This window comes from Cyrtonyx montezumae, unplaced genomic scaffold (assembly GCF_038088225.1).
Source record: "Cyrtonyx montezumae isolate F1298 unplaced genomic scaffold, pur_monq_1.0 scaffold_23, whole genome shotgun sequence".
In the NCBI taxonomy this organism is placed as follows: Eukaryota; Metazoa; Chordata; class Aves; order Galliformes; family Odontophoridae; genus Cyrtonyx; species Cyrtonyx montezumae.
Genome location: NW_027071970.1, coordinates 491,948 through 507,853, shown reverse-complemented (window position 1 = coordinate 507,853; position 15,906 = coordinate 491,948). Strand labels below are relative to the sequence as shown.

At 46.4% G+C, this 15,906-nt stretch overlaps 1 protein-coding gene across 4 annotated transcripts in view; it reads left to right on the top strand.

Moving 5' to 3' along the window:
- RBM19 (RNA binding motif protein 19) overlaps positions 1-15,906 on the top strand; it is a 229,721-nt gene that overhangs the window by 154,174 nt on the left and 59,641 nt on the right. For 3 of the 4 annotated variants that reach the window (XM_065738744.1, XM_065738743.1, XM_065738742.1), the window contains exons 1-16: positions 3,167-3,290; positions 4,095-4,277; positions 4,836-4,970; positions 5,194-5,232; positions 5,781-5,997; positions 6,504-6,778; positions 7,277-7,369; positions 8,159-8,237; positions 8,952-9,023; positions 9,693-9,893; positions 10,395-10,525; positions 11,231-11,352; positions 12,105-12,201; positions 12,693-12,803; positions 13,269-13,469; positions 13,969-14,086. In XM_065738744.1, coding sequence (XP_065594816.1) covers positions 3,255-3,290; positions 4,095-4,277; positions 4,836-4,970; positions 5,194-5,232; positions 5,781-5,997; positions 6,504-6,778; positions 7,277-7,369; positions 8,159-8,237; positions 8,952-9,023; positions 9,693-9,893; positions 10,395-10,525; positions 11,231-11,352; positions 12,105-12,201; positions 12,693-12,803; positions 13,269-13,469; positions 13,969-14,086 — 2,110 coding nt within the window. In that variant the 5' untranslated portion in view covers positions 3,167-3,254. Of the gene's footprint in view, positions 1-3,166; positions 3,291-4,094; positions 4,278-4,835; positions 4,971-5,193; positions 5,233-5,780; positions 5,998-6,503; positions 6,779-7,276; positions 7,370-8,158; positions 8,238-8,951; positions 9,024-9,692; positions 9,894-10,394; positions 10,526-11,230; positions 11,353-12,104; positions 12,202-12,692; positions 12,804-13,268; positions 13,470-13,968; positions 14,087-15,906 lie in introns of those variants that run through there. The other variant, XM_065738746.1, reaches the window with a different exon arrangement.

Below are 15,906 nucleotides of genomic sequence, written 5' to 3'. Positions count from 1 at the left end.
GTTCTTCCCATGAATCCCAACTCCTTGTGCAGGGAGAAAGATTCACTGGGCACCACACTTACAAGTTCTTGGTGTCATTCCTCCAGGATCAGGTAGGACAATTTGCTCATATGAGGTGGGTCCAGACATCTCTGCTCTCAAAGTTCAAAGTCTCCTGCAGAGTGGTGCTGACCACAGCAAAATTGAATTTAGGACAGCATTTCTAGCAGAGCTGTTCCTCTAGATGTGCACCAAAAGGAACTGGTGATTGTTGCCGGTCCACACTCATCTTTGCTAGTACCTGTGTGTTAAATTAGGTGGAAAAGGTCCTCAGCCATCTCACAGCCCAATGTGGGAACACACTGAGGTTGAACTTTTCTCATTACCCACATCTAGGAGAAAAAGGAGGGAGTGGAGCACTGACAGAGAAACTGAGCATCTTCATCACCTGTTGCCCTCCAGGGTTGCAGGCATGATTAGCACCCCTGCACAGGCTCAGGCACCCTAGAATTCTTCTCAGCATCCTACTGCTGGTCCTGTGAGTGTGACCCCAGTTCCAGCAGCCCTCACCTGCTCTGCACTAGCTGTGGACAAAATGATCCTGCTCAGACAGGCATGAAGGGCTGCCTGGAGCTGCACTTCTCCTTCTCAGACAGGACTGGCAGCAGGCAGGCTGGGCAAGCTGTGGGTGACCTGGGCAAAACCTCTGGTGCCCTTTTGGACATAGGACAAAAAGAAGCATGTCTCCAAAACTGTGGTAGGCTTTGCATCTGACCCCTCCTTGTACCCAGGGAGGGACAGGACCTGCAGCAGCAGTTTCTTTTTCTCCTCCAGCCCTGCTTCTCAAAGTTCAGCTTCTTGGCTGCAGGCAGCCCATAACAGTGTTTTACAGCAAGGTGACCCCTGCTCTTTGGTGCTGTGCAAGGCCCTGTCCATCCTGCTGATGAGCTATTCGCCAAATGTGTTGTGACAGCTCAGTTGGAACCACGCAGGGACTGCATCTTCTGCTGTTGTCAGTGGGCTTGGACGGGATAATAGTCACCTCCTGCCAGGCACCAGGGTACATTGGAGGAGGGGTTGAGGGAACAGGCAGTGCCTGGACCCTGCCACTAGCTGACAGCCCTACACAGAGCTATTGGCAGGGATGGAAGAGCAGCCCCTCTCCTCCATCTGCAGACATCCAGGCTGTAGGTTGATGGTGCATCACTTTTGTTGGATGCATTGCCCACTGGGTGCCCTCCTGAATTTGACTGAATGCAACCCCCCAAGCACGTGCATGGGATCATCTGACATGTTTCTGTGAAGAAAAGACCAAAAAAACCCCAATGCATTCAATCTGTTTCTGAGGCTCCTCTGGTGAAGTTTGGGGGTTGACTGTTTGACCTGCACCCAGTGCTATGCAACACCCAGTCTACTCCCAACCTACACCATGTCCTAGCAGCAGAAGTACTAAAGCTAGTCTTCATGACAGATGTTCAAGCACTGCAAGCTGCTTTCCAAAGCCTCCTTTGAACCTTCTCAAGCTAAGGCTCCTCCCAGCAGCCTGAGGCTGGGATCTCTCCTCAGAAATGAGCCTGCCTTGGGGCTCGCTTCTCAGGATCTTTCCTCATTGATGCAGCCACCTATTTCTGATGCCCCAGAAGTCCAAGGTTTTGCCAGAACAACAACAACAACAAATAATAATAATAATAATAAACAATAAACTCAGAGATAAAGGTTGTTCCAGATCTCACACTTGCAAACATAAAAACTGGACCCAGAAGCATTCTTGGGAGTACAAAGGAAATCAACTATGAAGTCAGTATTTTTTAAGCTTGTGCTTCTGTAGCTAGGTCATTGCATCTGGGGAGGCTAAAATACGTTACTTCTGGAGAAGGAGGCTAGCAGAGATGTACATTTCTATGGTTTTGACAAAAGCCACATTTCCTCATGGGTACTGAGGCAGCCCAGAGTTCAGCTGTGTGAAGAACATCTCCCTAGTATCAATGGGAGCTGGCTCTTTGTAGCATGAGCCCCCTCGGAGGGGACAATCAGCAGAAGGGTGCTGGGAAAGAGCAACCCCTATTGCAGGAGGGACTGCTGGGGAGAGATGGCAGCTCCAGGTGGGGCTGGGGCAGGAGAGGTCCTGCATGGCACAGATCAGCTGGGCACTGTTTGGTGGCAGCACTGTTCCAGCAGTGACTGCTTAGCAGGACAAGGACACAGCTATCCTGGGCAGAGCGTGCTGAAGCCGCACCCACCAGTGGCCACAAGCAGCAGGTGAGGAGGAGATGGGAAGAGAGGGGACAGACATCTCAGAGAGGACGGGAGTGACAAGGGCACAGTCTGGATGTGTCAGTGACAGTGCGTAGGGCCCTGTCAGTGCCAGCCTCTGTCCCAGTGACAGGATGACAGCCCAGCAAGGACAGCAGCAGAAGAAAGGAGGAGCGGGGCCCTGTGCTGACATCTAGTGCAGACTCCTGTGACGAGTGGGTGATAGACCGCTGGATGCCTACTTGTGCAACCAGGTCTAGGGAGATGCTTTGGCAGGGGGGTTGCACTAAATGATCTCTGGAGGTCCCTTCCAACCCCTACAATTCTGTGTTTCTGTGATAGGAGCGGGAACATCTCCTCCCAGGCTGCAGGAGGAAGGCTTCATGCTATGTGCATCCCCTTACAGCAGAGCACAGACCGCCATCCTGAAGCATCCCTAGAGGTCCCTTCCAACCCCTACAATTCTGTGATCCCACTCTCTCCTTCTTCCTGTGCACTACGCCTGGCCATCCCTACAATTCTTCTTCCCTGGATATGCAGATATTTCCCTTCCTGATCACAGAGGTCTTGTGCTGCGTTCCCCAGCTACACGCCTTCACCCTAGTCCTGGTGGGACGGAGCAAGGCCTCGATTCAGGGGATGGGGAAGAGGGGCAGCACTGGGCCCAGCAGCAAGTGCCGCACCACCACCACCACTTGCACTTCTTCCCGCAGGCAGGGCTGGATCTGCGCAGGAGCGGAGGCTCCTCCTGCAGAAGAAGCTCTCTGCACGAGGCAGAGTTGGGCTGTGGGGCTGGAAGCGAGAGGGAGTGCTGCAAGGGGAGCAGCCCCGCTTCCCTGTTCCTCCCCGTTGCTATGGGCGTTGCTAGGGCCCGCTGCCAGGCCCCTCCTCCTCGCGCCTGCGCGCTGCCTCTCCATGCCCACGTGATGCAGTGGGATCATGGCGGCGCCCAGGGGCGGCGTGTGGGATTCTGAGTGAGTTTGGGCCGAGTGCGGTCCGTCGGGCTGCTCTTTGTTGCCGGCATGTCTCGACTCATCGTGAAGAACCTCCCCAACGGGGTGAGTCTGGCTGCGGTCTTTGTGTGTCAGCGTGCCGGGCCCTAGAAGGGAGATATTTCTGATGGCTTCTGGAGCGAGAGAGGGCCGGGGTAAGAAGAGCGGAGTCCTGGGAAGGGCCCGCGGGGCGAAGAGCAGGGGGGGTCCCGAAGGAGCGGCAGGTTTCCGGGAGAGATCGTTCTCGGCTCGCAGGGAGGAGGGGCTCCTCGATGGAAGAGTAAGGAGAGGTCCTGGGGCAGGGCCGTTGTTGGTTATGGGTTGTGGAGGTGCCCAAGGGTTTTATGGAGGAGCAGGGAGCTGCCCTGGGGATGGAGGGCTATGCACAGGGAGTGCTTCATGTTCTGTGAAGCAAATTCTTGAGGTACCCTGTGGCTTCACCCAGTGTCTCTGCCCCCAGGGCACTTCCAGCACCCTCTAGAGTGGAGGAGAGGAGCGGTTTGTGGCTCCCCTATCCTTCCCTTGTACCGAGGGAGCCAGGAGCAGGTGTGCATGGTACTGCTCTGCCACATCTGTCCTCCTGGGGATACTGTAAGCTGCCTGTGGATGGGCTGCATGCTCCACTGAAGGCATCCCAACACCTTTAGCAATGAAAGTCTTGTTGGCACAGAAGTGTACGTATAAGGAATTTGTGGGAAGGAGGACAAACTTTTATAGCTGATACACATTTCTTATCAGCCTTGCCACAACATGGTGTTATTTCTTCAAAAATCCTTTGTGTTAGTAAATGTTTTGCTCTAGACTTATCTGTGAAACATCACTATAGTTGTGTTGCTGACCTGACTTCCTTTTCTTCTTCCTCTTGTCCAGATGAAGGAAGATCGCTTTCGGAAGCTGTTTGCAGCCTTTGGCACACTGACTGATTGTTGCTTGAAGTTCACCAAGGATGGCAGGTTCCGGAAATTTGGCTTCATTGGCTACAAGTCTGAAGATGAAGCTCAAGCAGCACTGAGCCATTTCAACAGAAGTTTCATAGACACCTCCAGAGTCACTGTGAGTTGATATCTAAAAATACCTTCTTTTGATTATTAAGAAACTTAGTTGTTGGGGATTTTGATAGTCTTACAGATGAACAGTTAAAGGACAAAAAAGCTTTTGCAGCAAAACAGCTAATCCTGGTGCCAAGCCTCATTGCTTGGCATTGTCTCGAGCAGGTACTTGATACGAATGGGCTGTCTTCTGTACAGTAGCGGTGAATTCAGTTTTGGTTGGAACAAGTGTCAAATTTTGAGCTGTAATAACCTGAACTTCTGAACTTGAGTGTAATTTTTGATTCATTTAAAGTGACTCATCTTACTGTATTGGGACAGGCATCTTCATTCGTGATAAGAAGAATAGCTTATTTGACTCAGTGTAATTGAACACAACAAATTCCCATCTTGAGTATGAAGCTGTATACTTCTAGAAAGAACATTTGTACTGAGTTATCCGTCCTTAACCTGCACCATTCATCCTGTTGGGGTTGTAGGAAAGATTCTTGATAAAGACAGTTTCAGAACATGACTGTTGAAGGTGAGTTTTTAATTAAAAACTTGATTTTTTTCTTGTTAGGTTGAGTTATGCAAGTCTTTTGGTGACCCTTCAAAGCCCAAAGCATGGAGTAAGCACTCTCAGAAAGACCCTGCTTTGCAAAAAAAACAGCCTGATAAACATGTGACAAGTGCAGCTCCTGCAAGCATGAAGAAAGTAAGTCTTGCTTTTTTCCATAAAGATCTGACACTTGTCAGTGACTTGGCAGAGGGAAGGATAGCCTGGTGTGTCGAAAAGGGGACAGCTGATGTTGGAGTCCTGATTCTGGCATTTTCTGCCTTAGGAAATTTACCTATTTACTCTCTATCATTAAGTTACCTGAGAAGTATTACTGGCTCCACTTCTAATAAGTCTTTCTAAAAATGGCTTTTCTTCCTAGGATAAAAAGAAGAAAAATCCAACAGAAAACTTAAAGGAGGTGAGTAGAATTTCAGTTCCAGTGCTTATGTTGTTGAGAAGTTGTATTAAAAGCCAGAGTTGAATAGCCCTTTTCTGTACTGCTTTCACTGTTATAAGCTCAGGCGAAGTGTATGAACTTTGAGGCAGTCCAATTCCACTGTAGCAAATCATGATTTTAACAGTCTCAACACTGAGAACTGATTTATTTATTTTTTAATCATTAGGTACTTCTTCATGAATAAGCACTCTTTAGCTCTTTCAACAACTGTGTTTTCAAATCACATGCGAGTTGTGTCATGTTTACTTTGCACGTTTTCCCTTTAATATTTTCTAATCTTCTTTAAAATGTTTTCTAAACATTAAGTTCAAGAAGGAGTAGAGCTGAGAGCTTGAGAAGATGTTACTGACTTTTAAGTGCTCACTTTGTGAATGTAAAGTGGACTGCTCTTTATGAGTTGTTTTTTTATGCTACTGGAAATGAGATATCTTTGAATTTTAATGTACTACTACTTCATTTTTGTTTGTCTTCACAATTTTTTTCTTTTTCCTTGGTTTGTTTTTCAACAGCTGGAAGAAGATAAAACATTTCAGGAATTCTTGGTGGTTCACCAGAAACGGTCTCAGGTGGCCACTTGGGCTAATGACAGTTTAGCAGAGGAGCCCAAGAAGAAAAAATCAAAGTCAGTGGATGATTATCTGAACTTTGATTCAGATGAGTCTGAGGATCTAAATGAGGAGGAGAAGGATGGGAGTGGATCCTCTGAAGATGAGGAGGAAACCAAAGGTACCAAAAAGGACTGTCACCCTTTGCTTGGTGTTGACTCAGTGAATTCAAGAGCAAGCTTGCTGATGGGACTTGATTCAGTGTCCTGCTTACAAACAGTGTAATCAGAAAGGTAGTTTTGCCAGCATACAACTCATTCTGTGCACTGTAGAAGTGTAGCTGGCTTCCCACATTTCTCCATAATTGGGAAATGCACTTTCTGGTATTAAGGGGATGGCATTTGTGCTTTCTCCTGGGTCTTTAATTCAAAGCCTAAGAAAAGTAACAAGCCAGTCCTCTCCAATTTCTTTTATATGTGAATTTAAAAGAAAGAAAGCAGGAATCCAGGCATGTCAGTCTAGAAGTGCTGATTTAAAATTGCTCTGTTTTCTAGTCTTCCTTTTAGGTGGAAAGTGTAGAGGAGAGGAAAGGTCATAGTGTTTGTGCCTGTTCTCAGCTTTAACTTGGCTAGGAAGAGAGCAGCAGTATCTGTGCACAAAACTTCTTTCGTCTCTCCTTTCTGACAGAAAAGAAATGGCAGAAGAAGGCAGCTACGAGGGAAGACATCTCCGATATGGATTACCTGAAATCTAAAGTGGTGAGGGATTCCTCCTCCTACTCTTCTTCCAGTACAGAGGAAGAAACAGATAGTGAAGAAATGGAAGAGGAAAGCAAGAATGAGGAGGATTCAGGCACTACAGAAAATATCAGCACCCACACAGAAAAAAGAAGGAAGTCAAAATCCCAAAAAGCAGAGCAAGAGGCACCAGCAGAGAAGAAGAAAAAAGAATCCACAGTAGAGGTAGAATTGAGTTACGCTTTTATCACAATTAAAGCAGGAGCTTCATGGGATAGTATGTGTTTGTTGGACACTCCAGGGATGTAATTGTGAAAGCTTGAAGTCTGTGAGACCATTAGGTACCAGGGTTTTTGTCTCACTGGGTGGGAACCCTTTAAAAATAAATAAATAAAAAAGTTTGTCAGATTTCCTCTCAATGCTAGTTAAATTTCCCTTTCTGGAAAACAGGACTTCCTAAGAGGTACTATTAGTGCCACCTTCTTAGGCTTTTCTCCCTTCTTATGTGTGTCTGCAGGGAATTTTTTTTTTTTTCAGAACTTGCTTTTAGCAGCTGGGTTTGATCATCACAGTCAAACCTTGCACCTTCAGCATCTAGGTCCTCCTGCCCAGGCTGATGCTGCTGGTTTTCTCCCCCACTTTTCAGCCTCCTGCTTGCTATGTAAAATCACTTCGTTGTGTCATGACTTCTACGTCTTTTCAGTCAGCTTCTTTTTTTTCCAGTCTTCTGTGCAGCATGAGAACCAAGTCAGTTCAGCGAAAGCAAGCACAACACACACAGTGAAACTTAGTGGTGCCCCTTTGAATATCACTGAGGTAAGCTTTGTTCCCAAACTGAGAATTCCCAGCTTGTAACTCAGCAAGACCCTTGCAGAGATCACTTGGTCAAACTGTGCTGAGGACTGAATGGGCAGTCAGGGAAGCTTCTTACCAGGCCTCCAGCAGAAGTGTTGCGTGGGGACTGCTCCAAAAGTAATGCCTCCTATTTTATTATGTTGGCCTTTTACATCAGAGGTGGATGTTGGTATGGCAGTAGGAGCTGACCCTTCCCACCAGTGTTCCTTTACATTTTTTTGATGTGCAGCAGATGGCAGCAGGAGGGAACTGACAAATTGTTATCTGACATGGTAGTGCATATGAAGCGAAGATATGGAATTTAATTCCTCCTTGTGAAAAAAAAATTATGGTTGTTGACATCCATTGACACTTGCTGAAGATTGATGGAGACCAAACAGTGGATGTGAGCACAGTGAGGTGTGAGTGGTGTGTTTCAGCAGTGGTAACAGCAACTCTGGGCTGTATCCTCTGGTGCAGATTTTTATGATTGCAACATCCAGGCTCCTGTTCATTGCTAGTGAAAATACAGAGCTAATGGTGGTGACTATGTGGAAAAATAGTATTTTGTAGCTGAGAACTGGCTCTGTCAGATAGTATTATGGTGTTCTTTGAAAGCTACAAGATACAAGGAAATAAATAGGAGGCATTACTTTTGGAGTGAACCACATATGGTGTTTTTCTTAAATAAGCACTGTAAAAAATAGTCTGAAGCCCACTTCTCTTTCTGTGTCTAATAGCTTATTTAAGCAATTATTATTCTTCCTGCAGCAAAAGATTCGAGAATTCTTCTTACCTCTGAAGCCAGTGACAATCCAGATAGGAAAAAATGCCCAGGGGAAAAATACTGGTAATGTATATATGTAGAAGAGCCTTGGCTCTATGAGTCAGATGACCTCTCAGTGCCACCATTGCTCTTTCCATCTGTAGTTCTACATTACTGGCCTGTGTCCTGATTCTTACAGACCTTTCTATGACTTTGCAGCTCACCTGCCCTAGTTGCTGTCCATAGGATGCTGTGGGAAGAGTAATGTTGGCTGTATTCCCTTAGGGTAATGCAGCAGACAAGCAGCAGGAGTCTTTTCTTTGATTTGTCTTTGAGGCTTACCTAAACTTCCCAAACCATGCCAAGTAAAGTCCCCTTCCTCTGGGAAGAACTGCTGCTGCAGATCTACCTTTAGCCAGGGTGCTCTCCTGGCAGGCTGGGGTTACTGGAGGTACCCATAGGAAGTGCAGGTTGTTAGAGCTGGTGTGGAGCTTAGTTATATGCTTTCCTTTTGTAGCCTGGGAGCAGATGAACCATTTCTTTGCTCTTGTAGGCACCTGTGGAAAGCCTACTTTAGCTGTTAAGTCAAGCTTGTTTAATTTATACATAGAGAATGAACTATTAAGAGGCAGCCTTCCAGTCTGATGTAGCCATTTTCAGGCTGGTTTGAAACTTGGGTGCTGAATGCCTTATCTGTAGTTATCTGTAGGAATCTTAAAAAGCCTGATGTGCCATTAATTAGCCTATTAGTGACTGTTTCCTTGCATGATGCTCAGCTGAACCTTTGCTTCCTCCAAGGTTATATCTTTGTTGACTTGAGGAGTGAAGCAGACCTGCAAAAGGCCTTGAAGCGGAAAAAAGAATACATAGGTAAGTGCTGTTTGTTCCTTCTTGTCCTAGCTGATGTCAGTGACAGAGTGCTCAGCTGTTAAAGTGTTCCCTGTGAAAGAATTTCCCATTGCTTTAGTTTCTCCTAGGCAAATAGTGGGGGAGGTTTCCTCTGCACATCTGTTGTGGGATAACCAGTTGCCATGTAAATGCTATCCGGAGCAGCCTACAGTGAGTGACCTATGTGTGTTGCTCTTTGGCTCTTGCTTTTTGTCATGGGTCTGACATGTATCTTGCTCTTGGTATGAAAACGATACTGTAAAAATCAATTTGGGATAGTGCGGGGGATTTGTACAAACAGTTCTGCAAGCCTACATTTGAAACTTGTTCTTGGTCAAGTCCTTAGTGAAACTACTTATACTTGGAAAAAGTCCTATGCAGGATGGGAATGTATGCTTAGAAGCCTGTGGATGAGGTTGACAGAATCAGAAGAATTGGAGCTCTCTGAAAGGAAAGGAGTTTGAAGCTGACTGGCAAATGTTCTGCTAATCTCTTGCACCTGTCATCCTTTTACTTAATCTGATGGAGTTGTGCTCTTTTTAATTGTGATTGGTTCTGTCACTGCTGTGAGCCTAGACTCTTAACACATTGATATTCATAGTCCATGGCCTCAGGAAGCATCTAACGTGCTTGTGTATGTCTGTTGACTAGGTGGGAGATATGTTGAGATATCTCGATGTGAGAATACCCCAAAAGAAACTGTTATAGCAAAAACTGATGATCAGCCATGGCAACGAATGAAGAGGGATTATGAGGAAGAGGAAGACTTGTCTGAATCAGGGAGACTCTTCGTCAGAAATCTTCCTTTTACCAGCACTGAGGAGGACTTGGTCAAGATCTTCTCCAAGTATGGTACGTATTACTGTAGGACTGGGACTTGCAGGGTTGTCTCCTTGCAAGCAGAGGTTTGCTGGATGGGAATGGATGTATGAAGCTGTGCATCTCACACCTCTCAGTCATAGACTCAAATCACCTTTGCTGTCTGGTGTGACAGCGTGTGGCTGCTTGGTGTTGAAACTAATGCTGTTGCTGTGCTGCTTAGCTCAAAGTGTGTTGTGTATGCGTCTGTCCTCATTCTTCATATCTCCAGTCTAGCTGTCAAAGCCGTATGTCCTACAACTTATCTGGAATTGGGGTGCTATTGCTAGGCCTGCCTTGTTGGTCTGCAGCCTTTGGCTCCTCACCCAGGCTCATGGCTCACCACACACCTTCCTGCAAATGTGCAGATCTGCTCTTCTCTCTCTGTCTCCTCTCCTTCCCTGGCTGTGACCTGAGGATGCCAGTTCAGAGTGCTGCTGTGGAGTATGGTGGCTGTGTAAGCGGTCTGTCACAGAAAGGCCTTTCCTCTTGCAGGGCCCCTCTCAGAGATCCATTTCCCTATCGATAGATTCACCAAGAAACCCAAAGGATTTGCTTTTATCACCTACATGATTCCTGAGCATGCGGTGAAGGCCTATGCAGAAATGGATGGACAGGTGTTCCAGGTACAGTGACTGAGTTTCATATGTTATCAGCCTACAGCTGGTGAAGGTGGTTATTAGTGAAGTGGACAAGTGCTCCTATGAGTTGCTGAGCAGAATTCCTCTAGGTGCTAAGGTGTAGTCAGTTCTGCTTTACTATTTGGGAACATGGTTGCCTCTGGTAGATCACCCTGGCTTGAACAGTTTCACAGATACCAAAGTCTGAGCTAGAGAAAGGAGGTCTGAGTTAGTTGTGCTTTGTATGGTTACTCTTAGTTGCAGTATGCCTTCTCTGGGAAGGTTAGCTACTTCCACTGGTTCACTTGACTAAGAGAAGTGCCTGAAAGTTTCTTTCCCCTGCTTAGTTCCTTCTGTAAATTATTTCAGAGCTTCTGATCAACATTTCTAAACATCTAAAGTGTGGGATTCAGTTGGATGAAGGCAGACTCTTTTCAGTGTTGTGTAGTGATAAGATATAGAGCATGGACCAAAAACTGAAACATAGGAAGTTCCACATAAAGAAGAACTTCTTTACAGTGGGGATGGTAGAGTGCTGAAACAGCTGCCCAGTGAGATTGTGGAGTCTCTGTCTTTGGAGATATTCAAGACCTGTCTGGATGACCTACTATAGGGAACCTGCTTTAGCAGAGAGCTTGGACTTGATGGACTATAAATCCCTCCTAGCATCTGCAGTTCTGTGATTCTGAATCTCATCTTCATTTCTTTTAGGGCAGAATGATACATCTTTTACCTTCCACAATCAAAAAGGAAAAAATTGAAGATATAGATGCAGAAGAGTCTTCCTCCTACAAAAAGCAGAAGGAGGCCAAGGACAAAGCCAACAGTGCCAGGTACGGAGGTGTCTTGTAGCAGAGAAAGACAAAACAACCTGCCAATTTACAAAGATGCGTTCTGGCCATCTGGTAGAGGCTGTATAGATGACCAAAGTCAGTAAAGAGTTTGTTACGCAGCTTTCTGTTTCCTTTATCTCTTATCTATTTGGTTCCCCTTTCCAAGTAGCTCTAGTAGTTCAGTGAGTAGTATAAATGGAGAGAAATGTGGTTTTCAGTGGCTTTGTGTATGAATTTCTCTGGTGTCTAATAAAAAACTGATCTGATGCTGTAACTTTTCAGGGTAGTGGCTGCAAATCAATTATGTCTTTCTCATCCACTTGGCCACCTGTATTCTAAAACTTGCAGGACTTTTCTTTCTAACAGATTGGTTTGAAAGTTGACAATATTTTTAGACTTAACGGGCAAGGAATACAACTTTGCTTGCACAGGATTTGTGCTTTTAGGAAACCATATGAAAAAAAACACGTACCTCTGAGCCAGCTTCCAGCTTTAATTGTGTAGCTGTGGCCACTGACCTACTAGGGAAGAAGAGCTCAGGTGTCAGCCCTGCTGCCTTTGTTTTCTCACCAGTCATGTCTTTCTTATCCTGTCCATTCTCTAAGGGTGTTCTACCCTTCTTTCCCTCCATCTTATCCTAGTTAGTAGTGGTGGCCTTGAAAGCTTGTCTTTTTGAGGACCATTGAACATTGAGATGTCAGTGGAAGAAAAAACTGCAAGACTTTGAACTTGCCTCTTCTTTCTCTTTCCAGCTCTCACAATTGGAATACGTTGTTTGTGGGGACAAACGCTGTGGCTGATGCCATTGCTCAGAAATACAATGCTTCCAAAAGCCAAGTGCTGGATCATGTGAGTTGGGTTACTGATCAAATGGGATGGGAGACCATTTTCCAACCTGTTTGCTCATGGCCAGCACTTGTCTGGTCACCTTGCACAGCAAAAGCTGCTGTGCAGTCATAAGCTCCACACAGACTGAAAGATCAGTGTCCTGTAGCCTGTCTGTAGGCAACAATCTCTGTCACTGGAAGTCACTCCTATCCCTGCTCTTTCCATCCTATTTAGGCTTTTCCGTGTGTGAAATTTGTGTTTGTACATGACTAAAAGTTGATGGGAATTCACAGATTAAAATTTAAGATCTTCCCTGAAAAATGTCCTCTGGCTCCAGCACCAAAACTCCCGGCAGCTTCAGAACAACTGGTGCATTTTATCTTCAGGTTCACTGCCAAATTCCTGTTGCTCCTAAGAGCAGCAGAAGCAAGTGCTCATCAAATTCCTGGACCAGGCCTTTTACTTCTGTTTTGAACTCTTAATGCATTGTTGACTGTTATTCTTGCCTGCAGGAGAGTAAAGACAGCGTGGCAGTGAGGGTTGCTCTGGGGGAAACTGAGCTGGTCCAAGAAGTCCGACAGTTTCTCATTGAAAATGGAGTTAGCCTGGATTCCTTCAGTCAGGTGAGATGCCCACCGTGAAGCTGCAGAGTGAACCTGCCTCTTCTCCTTAGTTCTGCTATCCTATGCTCTCTTTGAGATTTTTAATTAATCCTCAGCGTCATGCAGGATTGAACTATCAAAAGGATTTTGAGTTGTTCTGAACTCTTGCAAATGAAGTTTGAGCTTGGGATAGTTGAAGTACATGCTACAGTGTGACAGAGACCAAGTCCTGTGTCTGTAGCAGGATGTATCTTGGAGTTGAAATCTCTGTATGTGAGAATACATATAATGAGGTTTGTGCTGAAGTGTGGAACTTTTCAACAGGAAGCTTCTTCTAAAAATTTGTTGCCACATTTGGATCCTGGAAAGGTGTGACATGGAATGAGAGAGCACTTTGCACTGAAAATGAAATCTCCAGTTAGTAAGAGATTGGTTTTTGCTTTCTAAAGTTCCATATCCTCTTTCTCCTCCCACTGAATGTGTCAGGCTGCTGGTGAGCGGAGTAAAACTGTGATCCTGGTGAAGAACCTTCCTGCCAACACGAGCACGGCAGAGCTGGAGGCTGTCTTTGCCAAACATGGCAGTCTGGGCCGGGTGCTGCTCCCAACTGGAGGTATCACAGCCATTGTGGAGTTCCTGGAGCCAACAGAGGCCAAGCAAGCATTCACCAAGCTGGCCTACTCCAAGGTGAGTGTGGCTCCCTGAAGGATGTGGATTTGGCTAATTGTGGAGCTGCAGAAAAGAGTGAATGCTAAAATGTGAGCTATAGAGGGTTTTTTGAGGGAAGTGAGCTCTCCATTTCACTATGTTCAACTTTATGAACCTATGTTATTCACTCATTCTTAGATTTACAGAGATGCCCAGTGCATCCATGTGCTGCAGTAGCTGAGCAGGACTCTCAACTTGCAAAAAAAAAAAAAAAAATTTATTGAGAAGAAGAGCTGTGTCAAGAGACCCTTTCTTTGCTGTGGTCTTCCTTGTTTCTTGACCTCTGGTTTCCACATACTTGTCCTATATGAGGTTGGATACGACCTTTCTTCAGCAAAAGATGATTAAGCCAAACAAAGGTGCTGCGTAGCTCTTCTTTCCATAACAGGGTGTTTGAGGGGAAAAGTGAAGCCGAGAGCAGACCTTTCTTCAGGTCCTACATTCTGGTCTTCACATTTCTCCTGTGTTCTCTCCACAGTTTCACTCTGTGCCATTGTATTTGGAATGGGCTCCAATGAGTGTCTTCTCCAGCCCAGCCTCTCAGAAAAAGAGCACAGAGTCTCTGGAAAAGGAGGGAAAAGGAAGACTGGTACCTGGTAAGAGCTTTAACTGTCAGAGGAGTCTGTCTTTGTTTCCATGCTACTTTCCATTTAAAGTGGCAGTGCTGACATTTCTGAACTTTTTGATGCGCTGAAGTAGGTTTCCCAGAGAAATTGTAGATACCTTGGAGGCATTCAGGGCCAGGTTGGGGCCTTGGGCAGCATGATCTGATGGGTGGCTGCCAGCCCAAGGCAGTGCAGTTGCAACTGGAGGAGCTTGAAGGTCCTTTCCAACTGTAACAGCAACAGGACCAGTGCAATGAGGTGTTACAAAGAGGATGCTCACCCACCTCCGAAGATGGCTCACAGAAAGACTTCACAAATGAGGGATCTCCAGCAGTCAGCCCTTAAATGAGGTCTAAGAGGGGTGGAGCCTGGCTTCATCTGGGCTTCCAGGGCTGAGGGTCTTTTCTCCAGGTGCTCAGTCAGTGGTTCCCATACACTCTACTCCTCCACAGCATGAGCCAGTGATTGAGTCAGCTGGAGGGTGAGCCTTTCCTAATACAGGGATCCAACACAATGCAATGCTTATATGAATGCGTATTGCAATACAGGTTGACACAATGGAAGAGAATTGATGATTATTTCATGGCTGAGGTTTCATGTTCTCCCATGGGCCAGTGCTTGAGGCATGTAGTTATTTGGTGCAGGTCCATTTAAAGTCCCACAGGTCATCACTGAGAGTCATTCTTGATCTCACTGCAACACTGGAGCACTTAGATGACATCTCCCTCCTTTGGGTGATCCTAGAGACTCCAAAGACTCATGGGGACTAGTACAGATGTTTTGGAGGTACCAATAGGGGAAGGTCTGCCTTCCATGGCAAGATACAGGCTGTGTTCCTGTCCTGGGTCAACACTTCAACTTGCACTGGGGCACGTCCTGGCCATCTGTATCTACATATCTGTGATTGCATATTGATATCAGACACCAAAGGGGAGGTGCTGATCTGCCACAGGGGTCCCCTTAGCAATGAAGACCAGAGTTTTGACCACAGTATCAGTAGGCTATGTGCCAGTTACTGGAGGAACTGCCAAACCCCTCACTTCTAATAGTCTCCCCCACGGTGCAAGTAGGCCACACTGCTTCAGTCTGACTTGTACCTTCCAGAGTCATTCTAGTCTATGGATACTGGGTTCTAGATTCTCAGGGGCAGGAAGCAGTAGGTTATTTTGCTACGGAGACCAGCTTCAAGGCAGGTAAGACTGCACTAGGCAAAGGATCTAAAGCGAAAAAGGCTGACCAAAAAGCTCTTTTTAGGGCTTTCTTGAAACCAGCAAAGTGCTGTGCCTGTGCTGGGGCTGGCAGCTTGTGGGCAGGCTGCTTAGCTAGCGAGGGTAGAGCTGGCACTGCCCACTCTTTATCTCTTGACCTTGACCTTTGGCTACTAGGCTATAAAACAGCATTAGGGATGACACAGCACATCAGGTGAAAATAGGCTGTTGCCTGGAGTTCTCTTCCTCCAAGGATGGGAGTGTGAGCACTGCCCACACTACCTATACAGTACTGCAGCAGCAGACGTGGGTGGTGGGTTGAGTGGCAGGGTGTACAAGTACTGTCCCTTTTGCTCAGGTGACCAGCTCTCTTACTGGTAGTCTCTGAGACTGTAGGTTTAGAAGACTGTGGCAGCTCAGATGGAAGGCCTGCCTAGAAACATGGCGGTTCAGGCCTCTGGCTGCAGGGAGTGCCTGAGCCTGCTGCTGCTGAGGGAAGGTGGCCAGGATTTTACCTGCATGAGGTGCGAGCAGGTAGTTGAGCTGCTCAGCCTGGTGGTGGAGCTCAGGGAGGAGGTGGAATAGATTTAGAGCCATCAGGGA